The 25,723-nt window shown below is 36.9% G+C and overlaps 1 protein-coding gene across 1 annotated transcript in view; it reads right to left on the reverse strand.

Annotated features, from left to right (window-relative positions):
- Positions 1 to 3,387: 3,387 nt before the first annotated feature.
- Positions 3,388 to 25,723, reverse strand: part of LOC105390486 (dopamine receptor 1) — a 108,347-nt gene continuing 86,011 nt past the window's right edge. Inside the window, exons 5-9 of the mRNA XM_048630452.1 lie at positions 25,408 to 25,536; positions 17,957 to 18,061; positions 15,698 to 15,841; positions 6,282 to 6,529; positions 3,388 to 4,081 (exon numbers count right to left, since the gene is read on the reverse strand). Of these exons, the coding sequence (XP_048486409.1) occupies positions 3,774 to 4,081; positions 6,282 to 6,529; positions 15,698 to 15,841; positions 17,957 to 18,061; positions 25,408 to 25,536 (934 nt within the window). The 3' untranslated portion in view covers positions 3,388 to 3,773. The remainder of the gene's footprint in view (positions 4,082 to 6,281; positions 6,530 to 15,697; positions 15,842 to 17,956; positions 18,062 to 25,407; positions 25,537 to 25,723) is intronic.

Raw genomic sequence — 25,723 nt, forward strand, 5'->3', positions numbered from 1 at the left:
CAGCTTTGGTTCAGTGAGGGGAAGAACAACTATGACACCAATTACATAGGAAATAAGTCTCATTTTCAAATAGTAAAAAGGATATCTCTGAGTGCCCCTGAAAACATTTATGTGCAATGACTACTATCTAACAATTATAAATAATAATATACTTAGTATTTTTTCGTTTTTATCTATAGCTTATATATTTTTAATATTTATACCTACAACATTCGTTTATAAGTCTACAAGTATTTACAAAAGTATCACAGGAATTTTAACACCATTTAACTAATAAGTATAGGATAGCAGTATAAAATAAATTCTGGTTTACAACTACTTGACTAGAATAACATGGAGGTGGGAGCCTACTGTGTTTTAAATTATTTCATTATTACCTATATTTTACATAAAAAACGATAATATGCAATGAAAAACTACACAGCATGACTTTTTTAAAACCATTTTCCGGCTAATATTTTTTGTCTCTCTCTGTCTGCAAGAATGGGGCTTCGCCCTAAAATTTTTCAAATGTCATAAAATAAAAAGATTGGGGTGTTTCCTATGTATTTCTGTCTCAAAACAAGTGAATAAACTGCGTCTACTATAATGTGGCAAGTTACTTGGCGACCCTCCTTGCGGGGTGAATGAAGTGGCGGGGGCGAGGTAGCACGACATGCTACACACGTAGAAAAGTGTGCCCGGATTTATCTCGCGATAGCTTGTAACTATTTCTGACGTAAGTAAAATTTTATTCTATGAGTGTTCCCGTAAATGTCATATTTAGCTTAAAATTTATAGTTTGACAGCATTAAAATTTGGATGTTTACCTTCAGAATATCTACCAATTTGAATTTATTTATGTAAAAGTGATTTATTTTATAAATCAATTTCCATGTCACTTTCATGTTCACTCTCTGTTTGAACTTGTTCATCGTCGTCGTCATCCTCATCTTCATCATCGTTTTCATTAACTTCAATTATAAATCTAAGACAAAAACCAAAAAACATTATACCTACTTTGAAGTATAATGTACTAGAGTACGCCAGTCATATTAGTTCAGTGTACACCTATAATATTTTATGTTAAATTTACATTAAATTATAAATAAACAATAACATACCTGTCCAATACATCGTCAAATACTCTATCAGATTTATAATATTCGTCTTAATTTTTTATGACATGGTCGTCACAATTTCTCCACTTTTCAGGCGAATAATTAGAGAAAAGCAACTCTAAGTCTTTTATCTCTTTATCTAAGTTAGAGTCAATCGACGTTCTTGCGAGCTCGCCTTTCACGTACCGCCACACAAGTTCAATAGGTAAATTCCAGGTGGTATGGGGGTAGGCGAAGCACGATATGACCATTTTCTTTGAAAATTTCATCAATTTTGTAATTTTTCTCTGTGTTTTGCTCATTAATTACTTTCATTAAATCACATAAATTTTGGTTGCTTTCCTAGTTACAAGAACTGACAACTGACGCACTGTCATATGGACTCTTCGTCTTTGTTGTTTACTTTTTCGTATCTGACTGCGCAGTACCAACCTTTAGCCGCGTAGCATGACTGATCCGGTACGCTGTTCTACAAGAAGCACCTATATTGAGACATTATACGATTTGTTGTTTTTAACGTTATTTTGTTGACGAATTATAGATACCTAATAATAATCTAATGATAATATTAAAAAGGCCTCAACACTCATCCTAAGACTAATGGTCTCAGGATCAATGATCTCATGTGGGTCGCACTCAAATTATGACAGACTATATAAGACATGTGGCCGCCTCGGCTGCGCGGCCGAGACTGCCGTAACAATGACATGCAGTGCACGCGTTGCCCTTCCCCGCTACCCTCCCGCTACCCGCTGTCGTCTTGGGTACCTCGTCCCCTCCGCGTCTTTCACCCCGCAAGGAGGGTCGCCAAGCAACTTGCCAATCTATAGTCTACAGACAGCCCAGCTACTGCCAACAGTCAAGTTTTGCATAACAGCTGTGCTATAGAGGGATTAGCTCGGAATAGATAACAATGGAATCTGGTTTAAGCCAGTTTTCATCCAGTTTGTACAGTCAGCCACACGTGTACATGTACAATGTACTACATATACGGTATTCATTCTTATTTGGCGAAAAGGTCAACAATCCTTGGGTGTCTTTTTAATTAAAATACTATTAAACAAATAAACTACGGCCAAAATAAATGGTTTAATTACGAAATCAATCATTTTTGCTTGTAAGTATTCTTATTTCATTTGTCATTATGTTTTATTTTATAACTTAGTTTAATTGCATTTAACACATTTGTGTTTAAATACAGCTTAATAAATTGATGTAACATCGGCTTTGATTATTAGTTGAAATCATTGAGATTTATAGATGAACTTGCCTTGATTCAGATACCAGAACTATACCTTATCGTTTGTTTTTGGAGATTGATTTTAAAGTGTGTCTGTTGATGATACGTGTGTGTACGTGTGCAGATAAACTCGAATACATTCTACATGACTGTGTACATACATATGCGGCTACTGACTGTACAGTGCACGCCAGAATAACCAATCAAGGGTAATTAAAGCAGACACTATCGGGAAATGCTATGAGTGTAATCGAAAAATGCCTGTTGCAGAAAGTTTTATGAGGGTCCGTTTCACAATGTCTATTTAGTTATCTGTGGGGTAAAAATCATGCTATGAAATTGTTACTAGGATAAAGGTTAAGTTAGAAATTTTATTACAAAATGGGCTACTAAAATACATTTGGTTTCGTAAAATCTATAGGAATGTAGATGACATCTGAGTCTTAAAAATAAAACTGCTTTCTAGAATGGTTATTTTATAGGTTTTACCAATAATTTAACGTTAACTACAATAACGGCGTCACGTTTTGTTGATTACGGTTGACCTACTGAAGTGCTACAGTAGAGAGCTATGAAAATATTTACATTAAATTCGTGAATACACACACAGTTGTATTAAAACTTCGGGCGAGCTTGCACTGCTGTGAATTTTGGTTGGTGTTTGATATTTCATTTTCATTAGAGGCCATTTCACCGAATACTTTATATGTCGAAACCCTTATTACGTTGGACTAAGGTAAGGTTTTGTTTGCTTCAGATGTTTTATTTGATGAAACGCTCTCTGCACTGCTTTTATTTTTGGCTGGAAAAGTGTTGCCCGGAAATGAAAACACGCTGACTCGAATAGACTCTGAATCACAAAAACTATTGTTTCCTATTTATTTTACAATATTTACCAATGATAAGGAAGCGAGTGGCATATCGCGTACAAGTGCCACAAACTTATCTGTTCCGGTGAGACCTCACGTAAATGTCTAATATTTTTTCTTCATTCTATAAGATTTTAAGTTTGTCATAAGTGGTAATTCGCTCTTGTGGTTTTAATTAACCCATCTAATCTATATCAATATATAATTCATTAGTAAGTTATGAGATATGCATCAATTTAGTTCGCTCTCACCGGAACAAATAAGTTTGTCGCACTGTACCATGGCTTTGCTTGGTTTTGACCATAGACTAATACACTAATTAGTCTATGGTTTTGACATATTCCGCCCGTGCCTAATTCGGCACCTCCTTGCGCGTAAATCAAGTATCGTGGTTCCTAGTGTCAGGCATCTATTGATATTTTAGTCTTTCATCTTATAATTTAGCCAAAAATCACCCCAGTCCAAGCCAGCCGAAGCCAATCCAACTTATTGCTTTTAACCACCGCACCTCTCACCCTGGTCTCTCACTCACACCACTTCACTCCTGTCTAAAGCATCCTCATGTCAAAAATGATGATCACGTAGCGGCCTCACCGACTCGGCCGAGGACCTTGGAGTAGGGTCCACGCCAGACAGGCCTAGAGACCCGCTTCTGTGGACCACCAGGGTCTTGGTTCCGTAGTCGGTGACGAAGTTGTCGTTTCTTGTCGGGGTGTTAGCGCGGACGCTCTGGTAGCCGCAGCAGGGGGGGTATCGCGAAGTCAGGATCTTTTTGAACGCTTCTCTGAACTCTGTGTTGAAGATGGAGTAGATGATGGGGTTGAACGCCGAGTTGGAGTAGCCGAGCCACGTGAGGATCTTGAACGCCAAATCTGGGGAGGAGGGTTGGTTGAATATCTAGCTGTGATAGTTTCGGACCTTAGATTAAAAATATACGAACTAGATGGTGTGTCATATACAAAAATAAAGCAAATGCTCTGTTCATTTTGTTTAATATTATTAATTATTTATTTTTACTAAATATACTATAAATTCAAAATAAGATCTCAGTGGCAGAAGTAGGGTGTTATTTGTCGAGACGTTTCTTTCATATAAAATTTTGTTCGTATATTGATGTTGATTCTGAAGGCAGAAATTCTAATTTTAACGCTGTCAAACTAAAAAAATTGCTAGCATAAAATGACATTTACGGAAACAATCATAGAGTCGAATTTTGAACAAAGAAATTAAGGTTTTGACATCGTTAAATTTAAAATTTCTGCTTTCAGAATCGATATCATTGTTAATCTAAGGTGCTAACACATAAAACAATATTATTTTTCAACGGGTAGGTACATATATTATAATAAGCACTCCTTCTTCCTCTTAGCGTTTCGGTGACAAACACTATAGTTGGTTAAATTACATAGCTGAAGAGCTGAAGAGACCATTATAAAAAGTGGTTTTTCTTTTTTACACCACAGAACAAATAATAATGGCAACGGGCTAATGTTTGTTTAAAAGTAGGTAACAAAAAATATTTTATTTATTGAGCAAAATGATAAGATTGTCTAAGAACACGTTTCATAAATTTACGTTGCAATATCATTAGCAAGAATCTCATCTTTTACACCTTGTTATTTCATTTTACGATCTTAGGTAAGATGTTCCTTCCGCGCCCACATAAAAGTTTTTTTTATTACCAATAAAAAAGTTGCAGGGCGGCGGTTTTCAGGTTTTTAGTCATGTCTGTTATTTTATTCTAATTTGAAAAGAAGAAGATTCTCGAATCCTATTTCTATAATTAATATTTTATAAATTGTAACCCCCTAGAAAATTATTCATAAAAAAGAGATTTGTTCTTTGACAGAGAGTGACAAACAGTTCAATAGCTAAAGCGTCCAGTAACTTTTTTATGAATAATAATTTTCTAACCGCTCCCCAGTCACTTACTTATAACGAGTTGCACTGAATTAAAGAATAAATCTATAAAGGTCTATCATTCTCGGACAGTAAAAAGACGGAAAGCTGAGCCTTATACATATTAATAAGTGCCGTAAAACTACCTTCCCAAGAGAATGCGAAGCAATCGCCGCCATCCTTGAGTGACTAACAAGAATTTATTTTGATTGGCGGGGACCTTGCGAGCAGAGTTGATTAGCCAATCAAATCCAAGTCTAAGGTCGATTCTATTTGAACCGGCGCCCGGCGCGCGTTGAATAGACGTGGCAAATGAACTTGATAGTCTAGAATCTAGACGGTGTGTTGCATCTAGCCCTGAATATTTTAGAGGTGTTCTCACTAGGCTACTAAGGATTAGATAAATATAAATTATTTCATCAAAAATAAGTCTTAGGGGATATACAAATAGGATGAGGCCTCATTGGTGCGTTGCGTCGCGTCGTTCCAAAAATATATGGTAGCAACGACACAACGCAACAATGGACCCGCCGCGTCAACCATTAGGCTCCATCTACGACCGATGGCCGGACTAGTATTATTTACTCTATGACGGCGAATTACGTACAAATCCTCCGCCTCCACAGACTAAATACTATTTTTGATCTGTGACCGCCGTTCCACCACCGACACTCGTGGACGCGGCCTTACAACAGCCCTTACAACCTCCCTTACCACTTACCAGGTATACAAGTCTTGCAGAACGCCGCCACAATGTTCACACAGAAGAAGGGCACCCAGCACAGCAGGAACACCCCCATGATGATGCCCACAGTGACGGCGGCCTTGTGGTCCGACACGTGGTACGGGGACGAGTGGACGTGCGTGTGTGTGTTTAATACACTCGCAAGCAATGAAACAGTTCCAGTAACCGGGCACCAAATTACTCATAAACGAAAAAAATTGCTTAATGACGCCGCCTGGAATATTGAAGTACATTTAACTGCGCATCTGAGTAGGACTACAAAAGCGTAAATATTTTGTTCAAATTTTAAATTAGATGTTTGAAGCACTGGAGATTGTTTGGTGTCGGCATTTAGTTAGTGAAACATTTCCGTTGCTCGTGAGTGTGCAGAAACGATGCGACGGTGCGACGTCGCAACGCACCAATGGGCTCTCACCCTTACCACTCACCAGGTATACAAGTCTTGCAGAACGCCGCCACAATGTTCACACAGAAGAAAGGCACCCAGCACAGCAGGAACACTCCCATGATGATGCCCACAGTGACGGCGGCCTTGTGGTCCGACACGTGGTACGGGGACGAGTGCACGTGCGTGTGGACGCGGGTGCGGACTGACTTGCTCCGGTTGTCCGGCAGTTGGACTGTTCGGGTGACGGCCCGGATGGACTTGACGTGCTTTTGCGCGTAGCAGTACAGTCTGGAATAGAAGGTGTTTGTGGATTAGGCCGTCAGGGGTTGGTTGTAACCAATCGACATGTCATTAGCAATTAACAATCCATAAGCAGCATCGCTTCTTGATAAGTCTGATGTAACTTGTATAGATCTGACAGATGTTTGATAGGCAAGTGACGCTGCTTGTGGAATGTTATTGCTGAGGTGTCGGTGGTGGTACGGTAGCTGTAATGGAATAAATAGAAGGTTCACAGGGTTCGCCTTTAAAGGGGTTCCCGTGGGGTTTTCATGATCAAAAGATCTCTGTAAAATTCAGAGGTGACCTAGCATTGTCACGATGAGTTTATTCGTTACAAAAGTGCATGTTGCATACAACATACATATTACACATTATAATGTTTTGTTATATTATTTATTAGTTTGTTAATATGGGTAAAAAAATTGTGCGATTTAGCGACCGTGGTAGAGAACATACAAAATCCTTAGACACTTCTTACCGTGTTTATTATATAACATAATATTATGAAAATCATCCTAACGCCACACAACGCTTTTAACTTTTAACTAACTCTAAGTACGAGCATAATTTGTTTTTAAGTAGATGGAAATTACACGTAACAAAATGAGTTTAATTCCGATAATGGATTACAAACTTCGTAACTGAACTGAACAGTTGAACACGATGTTATGTGTACCTGCTGTGTAGACGAGGGTCGTTATTGAATTTTCGGTAAACGTTGCGAAATTGAAACGAAACGTTATACTATATACTATATACTGACATAAAATAAAAACAATTAAAAAGTTACAAATAAAAAATATAATTATAAACAAACAAAAACCCGACTGCATGCTAAAAAGATGAAAACAAGTCTATTCTATTCTATTCTATTCTATTCTATTTATACTTTTATTGCACAATATACAGAAGTAAATATGTACAATGAGGTGGACTTAATGCTAAAAGCATTTTCTACCAGTCAACCTGCAGGAGGTACCGGGAGCAAATTGTATGGGAGTGCAAAAAAAAAGAAAAAAGAACTTTACACGATTTTAGAGAGAAAAAAAAACAAATAAGTGCAACAAATAAATATAAAATCCTGCAACAATTTATGCTTATGGAGTTTACTAATAGATAATATATAATCCTATATGCCTAATATATATATATAATGCATAAATACATAAATAATATTATTATATAAACACACAACAATAGAGGTGCAAGAAAAGATGATAAAATTTACAAACAAAAAACCCGACTGCATGCTAAAAAGATGAAAACAAGTCTCAATTTTAATGGAAAGTATCGCAGGCGGGGACCAGCAGAGGGTTCACCATTTAGCTGAATGTTACTTAGATAGTTAGGTAGCTTCGACCATTAGGTAGATACCTTGTGTGGCGGTTAAGATGGTCCCCGCCTGCGATACTTTCCATTAACATTGAGACTTGTTTTCATCTTTTTAGCATGCAGTCGGGTTTTTTGTTTGTTTATAATTATATTTTTTATTTGTAACTTTTTAGTTGTTTTTATTTTATGTCAGTAGTCTGGCTTCCGTTTAAGTTTAAGTTTCAGTTTAAGAACATATTTTTTTCAATAATTTTGGTTTTGTGATTTAAATACCTATAATATGCATATTTTTGTAATGTGCTAATCAAGCCCTTTCATTTGATACCCCACACGGCATAGTTGGAAAAATATTATTTTTTCGATCATCACTTTATGTCCTCTAGAGGGCGCTGTATACATTTTAATGTAACGTTACATAGCCTATAACCATCGCGCAATCAATACGCTTCTAACGATATATCAAACATCAAAATCTATCAAGCCGTTTAGGCTACAGGAGGGAACAAAGAAACAGACATACATACAAACATACAATCGAAAAACATTACCCTCCTCCTTCGGCAGTCGGGTAAGAACTAGGTGTCAAGAAAACAAAGATAACGATAGAGTTTATCATTTAACCGGGAATGGTAGTAAATATCTGATTGAAATACTGCGGGCCCTATCGTGAAGTCAAAACCAAGTAAAATTTTCAAAGTAAGTAGTGTCTAATTAAATAATTTGAATCCAAATATCGTTGTTAAAACAAGTTCGCTATAGTGAGCCTATCCCTGTCTCGTCTATCGTCACTTTGCCTTCAAATGTTATAGGCGAATGAAGTAGTTACATACTTGTGATTTGACGTAAAAGTCGGTTAAATGCCTCGAAGCCGGTTATTGTATGTAGTGACGTGAAATAACGCTCACGCCGTGCCTACGTGTATCAAGAGCTGTCATGAACACAAAACATGTTTACACTGAGTTCAGACGAGCGAACGAATGTTGGCTGTTTGCTGTAGATAATTAACAAATACATTTCTGGTACTAATGGAGAACGTAAGAAATAATAAATAGATACAGACTTTCTATAATGCTTGAGAATGTAACAATAAATTCAACGCCCGACACTCAACGTATGGTGTGGGAATGTGGTTACCACAGCAAAATATCAAAGTACAATACATACTGCAATATCAAAGGACAACTTTAATTATTTGTGTGGAATTATGTAAAAAAATTAAAAATAACTAAGTAAGGAGAATCAAGGACGGCAGATATCATAGACATATTAACATAATAAATAAGCTCCAGTGGCTACCTATAGCATCAAATTACTTCTCAACGGAAAAAAGCTTAATGTCGCCGTCTGCAATATTGAAGTAGGTAGGTACATAAAATGGCATCAGAATATTACCAACTAATATCGTAAATATATTATATGAAATGTTCAAAAAAGTTGGGGTGATTTGGTATTGACATTTTGTAAGTTTTCAATGCTCGTGAATGTATTTACTTAGAGAATTACTTATGTTCCTTGACTATAACGGAAAAGGTTTTAAATGACGTGTTTGTCACTCCGACAAGTGTTAATCGATGTTCAAACTACGAGTACATAGTTCGAAAGCTATCAAACTAAACTGTAGTATTGATATCCACTCAAACTCACTAAAACTTGTAACCTCCAAAGTTTGGCGCAAGTTTTGACAAATCTATTAGGTCGCTTCTACTTAGTTACACGACCCAGTTCTAAGAACCTTGTTGCAATGAGATTGTCACTTGCAGAGGTTTGTCTAGATCTAGCCATAACACATGATGCTTATTGGATGTTTCATGTTAGTTACTAATAAATGTATTTATTTATAATCACTTTATCGTACCTACACATAAGCTTCAATTTTACACCAAAAGTCTAGTAAAACAACATAGTTTGCGCACAAATGTAGGCTTATAGCCAAAAAGCAATTTCTTCCAGCCAACCTTTGATTGGTGTAGATCGGTCGTATATGTTCTTAAATTTTACAAGTCATAAGTACCTATCTATCCTTATCCTAACTAATATTATAAATGCGAAAGTAACTGTGTCTGTCTGTCTGTCTGTCTGTCTGTCTGTTACTCTTTCACGCCAAAACTACTGAACGGATTTGAATGAAATTTGGTATATATACCATATTTGTCGTGTATTGCAAAATATCAAGTGGCTGAAATTCAGCCCTATAGATCGTGATTGTATAATGTATCGATTATGCTCGGAATAGAGTATAAAATTGGCGTCTGAAAGGTCAAGCTCGAGTGATCGAGCACTTATTACAGAGTTACCCTTCGATAACTTTTATATTCACGGCCGTTAGCTCATAGACTGTAAGTTAAATCGATGGAATAGCTATCGAAAGAAATGGTTCATTCATTCATTTCATTTATTTATTTATTCAAGAACAATATACATTGTATGTGAACATACCTATAAAATAAAATAATTTAACATAATCATTATAATTATAAAAATAGCGTGCAAAAACAAATTAAATACAAAGTCAAAAGAATAATAATAAAATCAAATAATTAAGTAGGTACATATTATGTCAAAACATTAAATTAAAATTAATTTCAATTAAAATTTTAACATGCAAAAATTAAATTAATTAATCCAAAGCAATCAATAATTATTATAAATCTTCTAACCTATACAAGCACTTCTTCAACAAATAAGTTTTTAATTTCATTTTAAAGGTACTGTGTCCTAATAGGATTTTAAGGTTTGTTGGCAATTTATTAAAAATAACTATTGACTGGTACGCTGGTGAGTGTTTAGCTACACGTAAGATTGGATTGAATTTGATTGGTAGATCTTTGCGCCTAGTGCTGTGTCGTGCCACTCTTTCTTCGGGACTCTCAACGTTTTGTACATTCTTGCTTAGACCTGATAGCAAGGTTAAGACATACAGTGCAGGAACAGTAAGAATGGCGAGAGATGTGAAATATGGTCTGCACGACTCATCCTGCCGTATGCGAACAATTGTACGTATGGCTCTTTTTTGCAAAACGAAAGCTCTTTGTGTATTATAATCATAGCTATTCCCCCACTGTTTTATACTGTATCGTATTTTCGATTCTACAAGAGCATAGTACACCATTTTAAGTTGTTCCACACCAAGTGCATCTCGAAGGCTCGGTGTGGTGTTAAAATAGTATTTATTTAGAGGGTCATTCTGAACAAATTTAGTCGTATAACTTTTGAATATATTTAGAAATAGCTTTTTCATTGAAGTCAAGTATTCAACAAAGTTTATATGGAGATTATGGAGAATCAAAAATAGTTTTCGCGAATTTTCAAAATTTGTAGAACAAAACTTATTCTAAGTGACCTCCGAATACTTCTTTTAACGGCTTTGTTTATAGTATTTTTAATTATATAATATAATATTAATTCCGAACAATTTCAACGATCATCTAATCTAGGCAGTTATTACAATCTATCAGAGCTCTCAAAACCCAGTTTGCTGTGGTAAGCCGACCTCTATGCCCAGTGGGAATAGCCAGTAGCTGATAGCTTTTAAGCCTTTACCCAGTTGCAACTAGACACACATACACAAAGACACTCTCACACATACACATAATATACAGGTGTTGCAAAATTCTCATTTTTTTTCTTTTCCATAGAAACGTGACTTTTTACAATGAAGAGCAAAATTATTTTATTTACGAATTTCCAAAAGTCGTAAAGAATGAGAAGTTGTTCAGAATGACCCCCTAAGTCACCTCCTTTCATTTCGGCTTAGATAGATAGATATACATAATTATAGTCTTTATTTGTGCACAAAAACATGGACAACATTAAAAAAAACTTCTAACACATATGTACAAATGGCGGTCTTATCGCTTCCATACCTTTTTTGTATATCCTGTATATCTCTGTAAATTTTCCAACCAATAGCAAACAAGATTCATTTGCGGTCCGGCAGTATAACTTGGTTATATCTGGCTCGATTTTTATAAAGTGCTTTTAGAGTAGCTAACTGGCTTAGCTGGATTATTGGCAGTTGGGTTTCCAAAACACTGAATAGTGGCCTACTAGACTGCCTGTACAGCGCAGATTTCTGGATTTGATTGGATTTATTTATCAAATAGCGACTAGAATAAATAGATTTATAGACGACCGAATGCCGCAGTGGTTAGTGACCATGACTACTGAGCCGATGATCCCGGGTTCGATTCCCAGCTGGGGCAGATATTTGTTTAAACACAGATATTTGTTCTCGGGTCTTGGATGTGCCGTAAAATGGCAATAGGCCCGCCCCCTATAACATTGGGACTAACATAACACTCTGGCGAAAAGTGGGAGCAGCAATGCACCTCTGCCTACCCCGAAAGGGAGTACATTAGTACAAGGCGTGAGTGCGTGTTATTTATTTATCAAATGATTGCAGATCGGATTTAATAGTCAGCTCTTGCCAATACTTGTACTTATTCCAAAACGGCGATATGGTTCGCAACCTATCACGTGAGTACAAATGTGCTGCGAAAAGTGGGTGGCTCGCTTGTGAGCCATTTCTGACTACCCCTTCGTTACAGTCGTGAGTGCACATTTATGTATATGTCTTGCCAATATCGTACTAATCAAAGTCATATTTTAAAAGCTTACCTTTCTAGGTTCAAATATCGGTATCGTACGTATCGTACCAAACGGATTGTCATAAATGTATATATAGAAAAACATCGTCGGCAATGCTATGGACGAACTTGGTTGTTTTTTTTATATACAAAGGATACTGAATGCGATGCATCCGTACCTACCTACGTACGGTGCCGAAGGGTGGACGTTTACCTTAAACTGACTACGACTAAGCAAGTTTCTATAGTACCAACTCAGAAACCATGTTTTTTAAAACACTAACCTGTAGAAAACGATCCACATAAAAACAATAGATAAATTGGAACCTCCTAACCTATCTTTATTTACTTATCCCCTATCCAAGACTTTAATATTCCCTGGGGTGCGATCGAAATCCGTTTACAGCGGCAAAAAGTGTAAGTTCCACTTAAATTCACATAATCGAAAAACCCTATGCGGATTTAGAAATACGACTTTCGGAACGTTCGCTTTGTGGGGCTGAAATAGGGTAGCATTGTAAGAATTTACGAAAATAGATTTTATAGATTCGAAAAATAAGGACTTAAAACAATGATTATGGCTATGGCCATAGAATATCAAGTACAGTAGTAGTAGTAGTACAGTACTAAGTAGTACTCGTTATTCTATGCTATACTCGGCTAGAGTCATTCGTCAAGTCGCGCGCCTTAGAGTCGCGCGCCACGCGAGTTGGCATCTTCTGTTTTTTTATATCGTCAACTCGCGAACCCATGTAAAGTACGGTCAGATGCAAACGAATTGAAACTAAAAAATATAGTTAAATATTGTCTCCCTGGCTGATTAGCATAAGAAGGTACCGACTAGACAGTCGCCATTAAAGAAGATGCTTTGATTTCGGGATAAAGATACAATAAAGCCTATGTTGGAAGCGCGGAATGAGGCAAAAGGGGATGTGACCTATGACGCATGATACCCACGTTTGCTATGTCTCTCATCCCGTGCGCAAATTTTACCTGTCATAGCTATGTCCTTTAAGTTTTTGTTGCAAAAACCGGTTTAAAGGGTTAAAACGTCATTGTTTTAGTGACGTCGTTTTAGTGTTACTCCTAATTCGAAGCAGAGATGTACAGTGCATTACTTACAGCGCAAAAATATTAAAATGTGGCAGTTTTTACTTATTTTTATGTATTGTTGGGGTAAGCCTATAATAAATTAACTTTACTATATTAACAAGTCTACTTTGCCGTAATATAAACACAGTGTTACGTTTTCGTTGTGTTACCGTTACATTAAATATCGAATTAGCACTAAAATTTAAAACAAATTTCGTTTATTTCATTGGTCAAAGAGACAGACCTAACTGTAACAATTACTTCCAGGAAGTTCATCGCAAGCAGGTCCATTTAGTAATAAAACTGCACATGAAATCATAACATCCCAGCGAGGAAAGTCGGTACTGCTTCGTGCAGGTTATAAATATAACAAAGACCGAACAAATAAAAATGGTTCCTGTGTTTGGAGGTGTTCGAAGAGACCAGTTTGCCAAGCGAGATTAATTACTGATTTTATTTTAAAGTAAAGTCCTATAAAATACCCTATACATTTTAAGTAGTTACCTTAAGCATAATAAATTATTACTTTTGTGGCTGACTCTACATATTTTCACAGTCGAGCGAGTTGACGACAAAAAAAGTAGATAAATACGGGAGGGGCAACTCGCGCGTAGCGCGCGAGTCTAAGGCGCGCGACTTAACGAATGACTCTATGGCGGAGAGTTATGGCTGAGCTAGACAATCTTTATATCTTCTAACATGGATGTATGTATATATGATGAGTGATGATTTAATCAAATCAAATAGCTTTTGGTAAAATAAGTCACATACAGTCTGAAGAAAAGTTAATGGTATAAATCAGTAATAATTTAACTTTTCGATTCGACATCCGTGTTTATGTAGTTAACTGTAGGTTTAATAGTTTTATAAAAAAAAATTATAATTCGATAGGGCACAGGATATTTTGGTAATACGCAAAAAGGACTGTTGATCTGTTAAGAATTCGGATTGCAAGAACACCGTAGGTTATCGTCTATTTAAGGGTTAGGGGTAACCCCGATATTTTTGGGTCACTGTGAATTCTGGCGTAATGTCGATAAAAAGAGGTTTTTAAACTAACCGACGTTTACCTTATAACCAAAAAAAATAATAGGCTACATACTTTAAGGCAAAAAATTCAGGCAGGCACCGCATCGACGAGTAGAGGTTAGAGATCCTGGCTGCTATGCTGAAAGTCCCGGGTTCGATCCCCGGCAGGGGCAGATATTTGAAGACAGATACTAGTCGGGTCTTGGGTGTTAATATGTATATAATATGTATATATTCTGTATCTGTGTACATATATCAGCTGTCCGATACCCATATTACATGCTCTGCCTGCCTAGCTTGCGGTCGAATGGCTTTGCCCTCACTTATAAAAAAATATACTTAATAAAAAAAAATGCTAAGCCAAAACATTTATTCTTGTTCCTTACTCCCCTGAGTCACAATTGTGGTATATTCTTACGCAATGAAAATAACATTTAAGTAGTATGTTTTTCTCTTATTAAGCCCAATCAGCCTAGCATTTGTGAAGGTTGAGTACCACTCTACAAACAAGACAAAGTTTCCCAGCGGGAATCTCTTCATTAATTTCGGGACGGTGGCGCCACCGTCGCCGAATACTTCGCTAATTAATTTACTAAAGGCCTTCATGTTAATTGTAAGGGTTATTTAAATTGAATAGACAAATAAGGTAGACCACAGCGTGTGTGCCTAGTTAGCTCCTTTGCGACTCGATAAGGTTGTCTTGTTTTGATACATGTTTAGCTAGGTACCATGTTCTGCTGAATGAAAAGCGCGTTATCTTGTTAACACCTGAAGAAGGGTGTTATAAGTTTAACGTGCCTGTGTATCTGTCTGTGGTAGCGTTGCTCTCAAACGGCTGAACAATTATTTTTTTTTGGATCATACGTAATGTTACGATACTATCACTCTGGTGTCTTGGCTATATCTTATCAAAATAGGTTTAGCTTCAAACTAGTGAGGCTGGTCCAAGAACCAATAAAGACATGAAATTATGCCATTATAAAGGTATTTTAATATACTTACTACAATAGTTACTATAGGAGCTCATCTCAAATCCCTGTGAGGATAAAAGATATAGCTATTATTTATTGTCATGTCGTTATCGGTTGTTGGACCATTCTGTCCGGTCCTCCAAATGGCTTTTTATCGACCTCACCTGCAGTATATGCTGATCATGACGATGCAGGGCAGGTAGAAGGAGATGCAGCTGGAGACCACGGCGTAGGTGGGCGTGAGCACCAGCGCGCAGGTGGGGTAGCGCGGCGGCTGGAGCGTCACCGTCTCCGCTTCCTCGAGAGGCCTAGAGGTGGAGCGAGATTAGCATGGAAGGTTAGAGATATGTTGTATAGAATTGTAGAAATAAATAATAAATAAAATAAATAAATAATAATTTATTTCATAGCCAAACTTAAACTTAATTACAAAAAAAAACAAATTTAACAAGCATAGATTTACCCCCTTATTCATAGAGAAGTTACAGAACGTTTTAACTAATAAACTGTTTTGTTCCTCTCTGTCAAAGAACAAATTGTTCTTTGTCGGAGAGGGACAAAACAGTTTATTAGTTAAAACGTATTGTAACTTTTCTATGAATAAGGGGGATAGGCTGTAAGCTATATGAATGAATAATATGTCCCCTCGTACTCAAACTAGGTAAAAACCTGTAAGATGAGGATCAGTGGTCACTCACCGATATAGTACACAAAAGTAGTTAGTAACTTATCAAAATAACATTATTTAAGGTTTTTATCTTTGAAAATCAAATTAAGTAAAAGATTTTAGTTTAAGTTTAACAATTTACAAAGCTAGTTTTAAGGACTATACACACTGGCCTACTATGGGTTGGTGGACGTGGTAGAGGTAAATAAAGGAAAATACTTAAGATAATAGGTAGCCTTATATCTTCGAGGCAGCCGTTTTCAGTCAGGGTAAAACAAAGCAAAATAGTATTTTTCGTCATAATTTCAAAAAATCTGCTATCTAACGAAAGTAACATGGCGTGTTTATAGCTCTTAGCAATAAAACTACAGAAAAGGGGTTTTCATATTTAAAATCAACTTAACTACAGTTAAGTACCTAAGCACAAAATCCTCCATATCATTATTCTATTAAGAATTCAAGTATCGCGATCGATACGGCCCACAAAATACTATACGGTCGGTTGACCCGCCCTTACACCTCACCGGCGATACCCCCTTGTAACAATATTAACATCGGTAGATTGAGCCGAGTCAAATACACGTACACCGGTCGAGATCCTTTGACAAGGTTCCACAGTCCTCCGCTGCGTGTGGTTTTGCAACTATTTTCATTTTAGATTGGTATGCCTGTGTGCGGTTTGTTCTATAGTATTTTAAAGCCTTTGACTTAAAAACGCGTGTGACTTAAAAAAAATTATCGTTACGTTTGTGCATTTTAGTTTAAGAATCGTATCTATATGCTGTGCTTTTTTGTAGATAGGCAGGAATATAACAATTCGAATGCATTTTATGATTGGCCAGGGTTATCGTGAAATCGAAAAGATGTAACATTTACGGAGTAATTAGTGTTTTCAATACATTTTGAATCCGAATCGTTGTAAAAAAAGTTTGCGATAAGGGGCAGATTTAACACAACAGATGATTGATTCATTTTTAATTAAAATGTGATACTTATCTCATGTGAAAAGGTTATAATTTTCAAAAATCTAAATTTTGTGGAACATAAAATTGTTTTCTGTATGCCAGGATTACTTTATTACGAATTTGATTCATGAAAGTTAATATCTGTTAAAAAATTGCCAGTCAGCAATTTGACCCAACTTTAACCATAATGCACATTGGCTTATTATTGTTTGCCCAATTGGAGAATACTATCTCATTTCATAAATGCTTAGCCAAATGCAGAAATCAGCTTATGCTATACAGACATAATCATTCTAATGTGTTTGCGGCTTTAGTTACGGTATCAATATCCAATATTATCCACTTTAGCCAGATTACTAATTTAGACTGTGCAAAATTTAAACTGGAATTTAGCCGGTAAATTAGATTGTTATCTAGTAATAAAAGCATCGGTTGTATTGGTAAACAGCAAGGTAAATACTGTTTTTTTATTAAACGTTTATAAAACACTATAAACCTACGTATAATATAAATTATTTATTAAACTATTAATTAAATATATTATTAAATGTTGCATCATAAAAATACAGTATTTTCCATAGGAGCTTTGTTTCGCGAAATTTGTCATTCTAACGTTATTTCCGGGCTTAGATATAACATGCTAAACACGTAGGTTTCGGCTGAGTATATCCTTATTACAACACCCTGTATTTTGCCCTACAAAAGTTTTTGCTCTCAAGTTCTCATAGGTCTCGTGAAATGTGGATGTTCCTTCTTCATTCCTTCTCCGTTCCTTCCACATTCCTTATTACCTGTGCAGCCCCAGGGAGATGGGCAGGAAGCTGATGAGGGCGGCCAGCAGCCAGATCATGGCGATGGTCACGATGGCCACCTTGCGCGTCACCCAGCGCCCGTACCTGCCGGGAAAACATGTTTATTCAACACTTGATCTATAATTTTAGCTAATCACGTGGAGTAATAATCTTTTGTAGGGAAATGTGTGACAATGACGGCGTCATACTACGTCGTTTCCCTGAATGAAATAAACAGGTTGTTGCAAAAGGGGTATACTAAACCGGAAACTGTTCAAAAATTATCATTATCCAGTAACATAGTCACGTGATCAACAAAGTTTCCATAGGTTTTTTTTTTTCGTGAATTTTGACATTCTGATTTCATTTTCGGGCTTAGATATACCTACTATGCTGCACACGTAGGGTTCGGCTTAGTATAGCCTTTTTGCAACATCCTGTATAATGCTAATTAATACAAAAAATATATAATGAAGTTGAAGACACTCTAAGAATGTCTCTCCAGACACAGATGTTTTATTGCCACGTAGAGGCAAAAAAAACCAAAGCTAGTCATAACAACAGCTGCTAGTCATAATAAAGCTAAACTGAAATACTCGTAGAAACGTGTGAAAATTTCACGGTAAATAATACTTCTCGGAAATAACTGTCGAACATTTCAATAAAGTATCTCAGCCGATACACAGGCTCCGATATAAATCATATTTCCATTTGCCTTATTCAAAACGCCGAGGCAAATACAATATACTATTGATTTTATATCAGATTTCAAATCGTATTGGGAACTAGGCAGTTTGTTTAGAAAAATAGGGTTCACCCGCCAACTGGTTGTTAGGCCGCGTCCACATTGAAATAAAAAAAATGTTGCATAAATAAAATGAAAAAAATCTCAATTTTGTTATATTTTTCATAAAAAAGCGTTTAAAACTGTGCCTAAACATACAGGGCCTTACCACAAAAACTTAGACAGTATTTAACAGGTGTTTACCGCTGTCAAACGCCTACAAAATCTGTCAAATTTCGTTTTAAACACTTGTTAAACAGTGTTTAATGTTTTTTGTGGTAGCACAGACAGTTTCTTTATTGGATCATATCCTTCGACCCAAAGGATGTCTTGAAAAATAAAAATAAATAAAAAATTAAAAACCGACTTCAAAAAAATTACTAAAAAGTAAGAAATAATTTAAGGTCAAACCAATTCTGATGTGACAGTACAAATATACCTTAGCAGGAACTCTTCTTTTATGATGTTGGTGCGGTGACAAAGCAATCTGAAGAAATATGGCACCAACTTCCAATTCGGTTTGACCTTAAATTATTTCTTACTTTTTAGTGGTATTTAAAGTCTTTTTTTTAGTTTATTTCCAATAATTTTCAATCAAAAGTAACATGAAAATGATACCAATACGTCCTACTAGTCAATACGAATCATCTAAGCCTGAACACGAGGTAGTTATCATAATACCGTTGAGGAGTTCCCTTGACTGCCTTCCGTTTCCATCATCAGATCTGTTCAAGGTCACCATCATATTTTTTGTTATAAGAATTATATATTTAAGTTCTAAATTCCATAACAATCGGTTAACAGGTCCCCAAAATGGAAATTCATACCCTGTTTTTACCCCTTTACCCACCTTTAGGGGTGGATTAAAATTCTGAAAAAAAAATGGGACCACCCCTGAGCTCAACCCAATACATCAAAAAAGGAATTTTCAAAATCGGTCCATAAATGGTGGAGTAATCGGTGAACATACATAAAAAAAACATACATACAGACGAATTGAGAACCTCCTCCTTTTTTCGAAGTCGGTTAAAAATATAGCTTTTATTGAGACCGCCATTTTAGAACGTTTATGTTTGCATATTTATAAGTTTTGTAACTTTTCTTGTTGTCTTATATCTACATATCACCGATGTGAACGGACCTGAATAGACGCATTTAGGGGGACAACTCTTGCTTGAGCAACGTGAGCCTTTAAACAAAGTGATTACCGCAGCGCCCCCAAACTTCATATTCTGTGAAGCAGAAGTAACCCCCCAGAGACTTGGTACGTTTTAGCTCGCTTCTAGCATCTATTTTTCACGATTGGCTGGGTTCGGAAACTGGGGGTCACTCTACATATATTATGACATAAAACAAAGTTTCGGACCGTAGCACCGCGAGCCACGCCGTATTTAAACAGCTCTCGTTCGTTCGTTTTTCGTCAGTGTAGAGTAACCCTCCTGGCATCGCCTCGACAGTTGAACGGAGCGAGAAAATACGTTCGATGTTTGAATTCAAAAATACTGTTCTATAATATATGTTTCAATTTTCGACATGGCTGGTTATGTTATGAGAGTATACAAGGTGTTGCAAAAAGGGTATACTAAGCCGAAAGGGGTGACTCAAAGGGTCAATCTGAAAAACTTTTGTACTACGAGTTTTGGAAATTCGCGAAAAAAAAATCGTTATCCATAGTAAAAAAGTCACGTGACCCACTAAATTTCTATGGAAAATATTTTTTTATTTGCATGTATTTTCAAAACTCGTAGAATAAAAGTTGTTCAGAATGACCTTTTTAGTCACCCCTTTTCGGCTAAGTATACCTACCCTTTTTGCAACACCCTGTATTGCGCGGTCTCTGTTGTATCTATCTATATTATGGACAGGGCACATTATGACGGCTGTAGTGCAAAAGTACTACTTAATGCAAAAGTACTATTTATTATATCGCAAAGTATGACTGCTGCGCCGATTTGTAGTTTAGTGCACGGGCCCTTAGGTTGATTCTGCCGGCTGAAGGGCTGTTACCAATACTAAGTTGTTAGTACTGAGCACCTGTAGTTAAATAAATGTCTATGCACCTAATAATGATAATAAATGATAGTTTAGAAAAATAAAAAAAGATCTGAGGACCGGCTATATTTTAGAACTATACCGGTACTCGCGGCCTTGCTGTAGCTAAAGTGTTGACGGCTCCTGCTAAAAACAGGAGCCTTATAACTTTTCACTTGATGGTTTCATAACGTGTCTAGTATTTACATTTTATATTTTACTAACGTCGTCGTATACACAGAAGGGTGCCAGGTTTAATGACGTTATTCTTATGGCTCAATATACGTCTATGGTATTTTACTATGATGATGATGATATACGTAGAACTAGCGCCACCAGTTAAAAAAAACATAACTTCCGTTTTTCTAAAAACGGCCTCGACCATCTACCTCGTCATGCTAATTACAATTTTTAGAACCTACCTACTAATCGATGATGCCTGGAATCTAGAAGTTAATCTAAACATAGCTAATGACGGACGTTTCTGGCGGTATCTTCGGAAAGTTCTAGTTAAATTCCTATAGTAATAATATTACTTGCGTTATTCATTCATAACTTGAAACGTGGACACTTACAGTGGGACTGGTTCACAAACTGAAGGTCACTCAGCGAGCTATGGAAAGAGCTATGCTTGGAGTCTCTCTGAAAGATCGCATCCGGAACGAAGTAATCTGACAGAGAACTAAAGTCACCGACATAGCTCACCGAGTTAGTAAGCTTAAGTGGCAGTGGGCTGGTCACATCTGTCGAAGAGCCGATGACCGACGGGGTAAACGTGTTCTGGAGTGGAGGCCGCGACTAGGCAAACGTAGTGTGGGACGCCCTCCGGCTAGATGGGGTGACGACTTGCGAAAGGTGGCTGGTTATGATTGGATGCGGAAAGCTAAAGATCGCATCCAGTGGGTTACTTTGGGAGAGGTCTACGTCCAGCAGTGGACTGCTATAGGCTAATGATGATGATGATTCATTGATAAATCCACAGTTTCCCGTCAGAACTCAAATCAAAAAGCTACGTATTTCATTTTCAGCTGTACTGTAACTAATAACTTTCTCGGCAACATTGTAGCTCATAATCAGCTGGTAACAAAGCTCATAATACAACAGCCGGTATTTAATCAAGCATCCTCTCAGCTTAGAACGAGATTGCAGTGTGCGGTCACACCTGCTGTGGTTTCGCTCTTCTCCCGACAGATTTTGTACTGGAGAGTGGCGGCGCTAGTGTCTGTGTGAGAATTATTTTTGAATTAAAACAGCAATTTATTTATTATCAGCTATTAACAAAACTATTTACTTTTTAGTCCGCCTTTGTAGTGATTGCGCAAATTGTTTAATAATAATGTTTTCAAATCCTTCTCTGTAAAAATTGATTTTTGTGTGCAATGAAGTGTTTATAAATAAGAAATATAAAAATGAGGTATGGACAAGAGCTTTTACAGTCAATTAAACAAATGAATCACGCATGACAGGATGTTATGTTCGTTAATATAAGAAATGTCTGCTCTGAATAAAAAAAAACATGTTTGTGCCGTTATATTAAAGCCATAACCTTAAGGAACGGTTTTCAACCATATAGACACTTACATATATGCAAATGTAGAATTTATGAGAAACCTTTGTTACCTCGCAGGTAAAAACTATAAACGTACTATTGATTACTAACTCGGAAAAACATTTAAAAATATAATACCTATAGATAATACATTTCCACGAAATAATTACTAACTTTGTCACACTGCCGTGGTTTGGTAAAACTATACCCATTAAATAGCTATACGTTACGTATTCAATTTTCAGCTCTAAGCCCTTGTAATAGGCACTTAGGGTAGTGAAAAGCTGACATGTTTGTTTGCTAATGGTAATATTTTGTTGACTGACATCATGCGACGTTTATGTCACGCGGTTTATGTACTTATATCTCGTATGCGACAATTTTAAATAGAGTTTACGGCCTTACCACAAAGGATCGTAGAATTAGACCATAATACATAATATCAATTTATACACTCAATTACACTCATCATCAGCCAATAATCATCCACTGCTGGACATAGGCCTCTCCCAAGGAGCGCCACAACAGTCGGTCCTCGGCCTTCCTCATCCAACCACTACCCGCCACCCGCCTAAGGTCGTCAGTCCAGTGGGCAGGGCGTCCCACGCTGCCTTTGCCTGTTCGTGGTCTCCTCTCGAGAAATCGTCTACCCCAACGGTTATCGGTTCTTCGGCAGATATGACCAGCCCACTGCCACTTCAGCTTGCATATTTTGACAGCGATCAATTTATATACTCACGAGCAATGAAAAACGATGACACCAAATGTCACCTTTTAAAACATTTCATTTAGAATTCGATCAAAATTTACGTTTTCAGTTGGTAATATTCTAATGCGCTGTCTAAAATAATTATTAGGACATCAATATTATAGACGGCGTCATTAAGCTAGTCTTTTCCGTTTAATTTGGTGCTATAGTTACTGGAACTTTTGCATTGCACGTAATGATTCAAGTGTATTGTATACATGCATCCTAACTAATATTATAAATGCGAAAGTAACTGTGTCTGTCTGTCTGTCTGTCTATCTGTCTGTCTGTTACTCTTTCACGCCAAAACTACTGAACGGATTTCAATGAAATTTGGTATAAATATGGTCTAGAGTCTAGACCATATTTATACCGGGCCTAGACTCTAGACCCTGAGAAAGAACATAGGCTACTTTTTATCCCGGAATTCCCACGGGAAAACTTTTTAAGGCGAAGCGAAGCTCGCGAGAACAGCTATATATTATATATTACATTCCGACAACGTACAAAAGCAACCTAACTCACATAAATACACTTGGATAACAAAATTTCAAGAAACAAGGAGAAAACTTTAAACAATTCCACACAAACCTATTCACTACTTACATTACTTGAAAAGTCCATTAGAAGTGTTATTTTACTGGGAATAAAGGTGTACTTTGTCTCGATACTGAAGCCATATATTCCATTAAATCGGTATTGCGTGCCCAGTTTATTTATTGGCGAGTCTGAAAGCACTGGTTGAGACGATTTTACGAGACTTGCAATAAATTTCAACGAAGTGGCTGCTCGTGAGGTTGGGGTGACCAATTTTTTGGTGATCGCAAAGGCTAACCAGCGCCGTTAATAGTTTTTTTTTAAATAAATGATAGTGTTTTCCCCAGGCTTTTAAGCGGCTGTGTTCGTTATGATAGTATTTTTTTTGAACCTGCGTCCTAATACCTCCTAAATGAGATTCTAGGCACTACATATTAGGAGGTAGGTTAGGGGGTTGGATGAGGAAGGCCGAGGAAATAGTGTTGTATGCCACACTCGTTGGGACTATCTGTTGAGGTACAGTGTAAAGTACACTAAAGTGAAATAAAATCGGTTTTAATTTTCGGCTGGAACAGATATTTATCACATATTTTTTAGTGCCTTAACCTAGCAATTAAAAAGAATAAAGAGTAGAGTTTAAGAAAATCTTCTTCTAAATTTGTAAAATATGTTGATACTGTAATGGAGCGGTGAAGCTTCCACCTGAAATTTACCCCCGAGGAATGTTTATTTAGTAAACATCAAAGAAAATAAAGTATCGCACTTCCAAGACTATCGCGCCTCGCAGAAATTTCTCGAATTTTCCTTCACGCTGTGCTAAAAAATTCCGTATCCTTAGCAAGCTTAACATTTTCGTAAATTACTCCCTTTGATGTTAATATACTGGTTTAAGTATACACCGTAGTAGGTAAATAAGTTTAAAATTTAGTCAATCCAATGATACCTACTTTATATTAAGCATGCTCCTTCCATCGGTATGAAACCATTCAGAATAATAGCTTGCAATTTAGAATAATTGACATGTGGTAGCTTGCGAGTCACCTTTGATTACTTTGCATACCTTCGAGGATTAAAATGTAATGTTATGTCATCATCCTAGCTTATATTGCTTCCCAGATTTGGTCTTTGAAATCAGAAGCGGGCACATAGTACCTACCTCCATGGATGAATCATACATTTAGTATTCGTGTGTGAGATGTCCCCACATATTGTTTCATTGTATTCATAACAAAGTTAATGTTAGTTTAACGTCAAAAACGGGTACAACAACAAGTATTTAAGACGATGTCAGAGCTAAAAATCAGTTGTTGAAACGCTTTACTGCAAAAATATAATATGAATGTTTTTTCTTTGCTTAACGAACATTCATATATTTTTACAGTATGATAAGTAATATTGAAAAGTTACGAACTTATTTATGTTCTGCTGTTTGTCAATAACCTGTAAAGTCATATTCTTTTTTTTTATTATATAAGGCTGTTTTTAACATCATGCGGATTTGATCACGCAGGCGGGATAGCCCCGCACGCGTTCATACAAGTATTCATTGTGACGCGTGGAATATGCACGTGAGATGCGGGTAAATGGCAAACCATCCCGAGTACGTGATGAAATCTGCATGCTGTTAAAAACAACCTAAGCCCCTGTTTCACAATATGTGATTAGTGGCTACCTGTAAGATAAAATACATGCTGTCACTCTCTGTTATTATTTTTTGACTGTGACAGCATGTATTTTATTTCACAGGTAGCCACTAACCAGAAATTGTGAAACAGGGCCTAAATGTAGGTAGAAAAACTCACCGTAAAGGGTCCTTAATATGTATGTACCGGTCGAGCGAGATCGCGCACAGGTTGAGGATGGACGCCGTGGAGCACATGACGTCACACGCTACCCACGTGTCGCAGAACTGCTCGCCGAACACCCAGTAGCTGGAGGGGAGAGGCTGGTTATTATGGTAATTATAGTAGGATCCAAGTGGGTGCCGAGCGACGGACGCAGGCGTCCAGGTAGACCTAGACGGAGATGGCGGGACGACCTGGACAGATTTTTGCCGGATTGGCGTCAGGTGGCCGACAATAGAGACGTGTGGAGCAAACATGGGAGGCCTTTGCCCAG

Source organism: Plutella xylostella, chromosome 26 (genome assembly GCF_932276165.1).
Source record: "Plutella xylostella chromosome 26, ilPluXylo3.1, whole genome shotgun sequence".
Taxonomy (NCBI): Eukaryota; Metazoa; Arthropoda; class Insecta; order Lepidoptera; family Plutellidae; genus Plutella; species Plutella xylostella.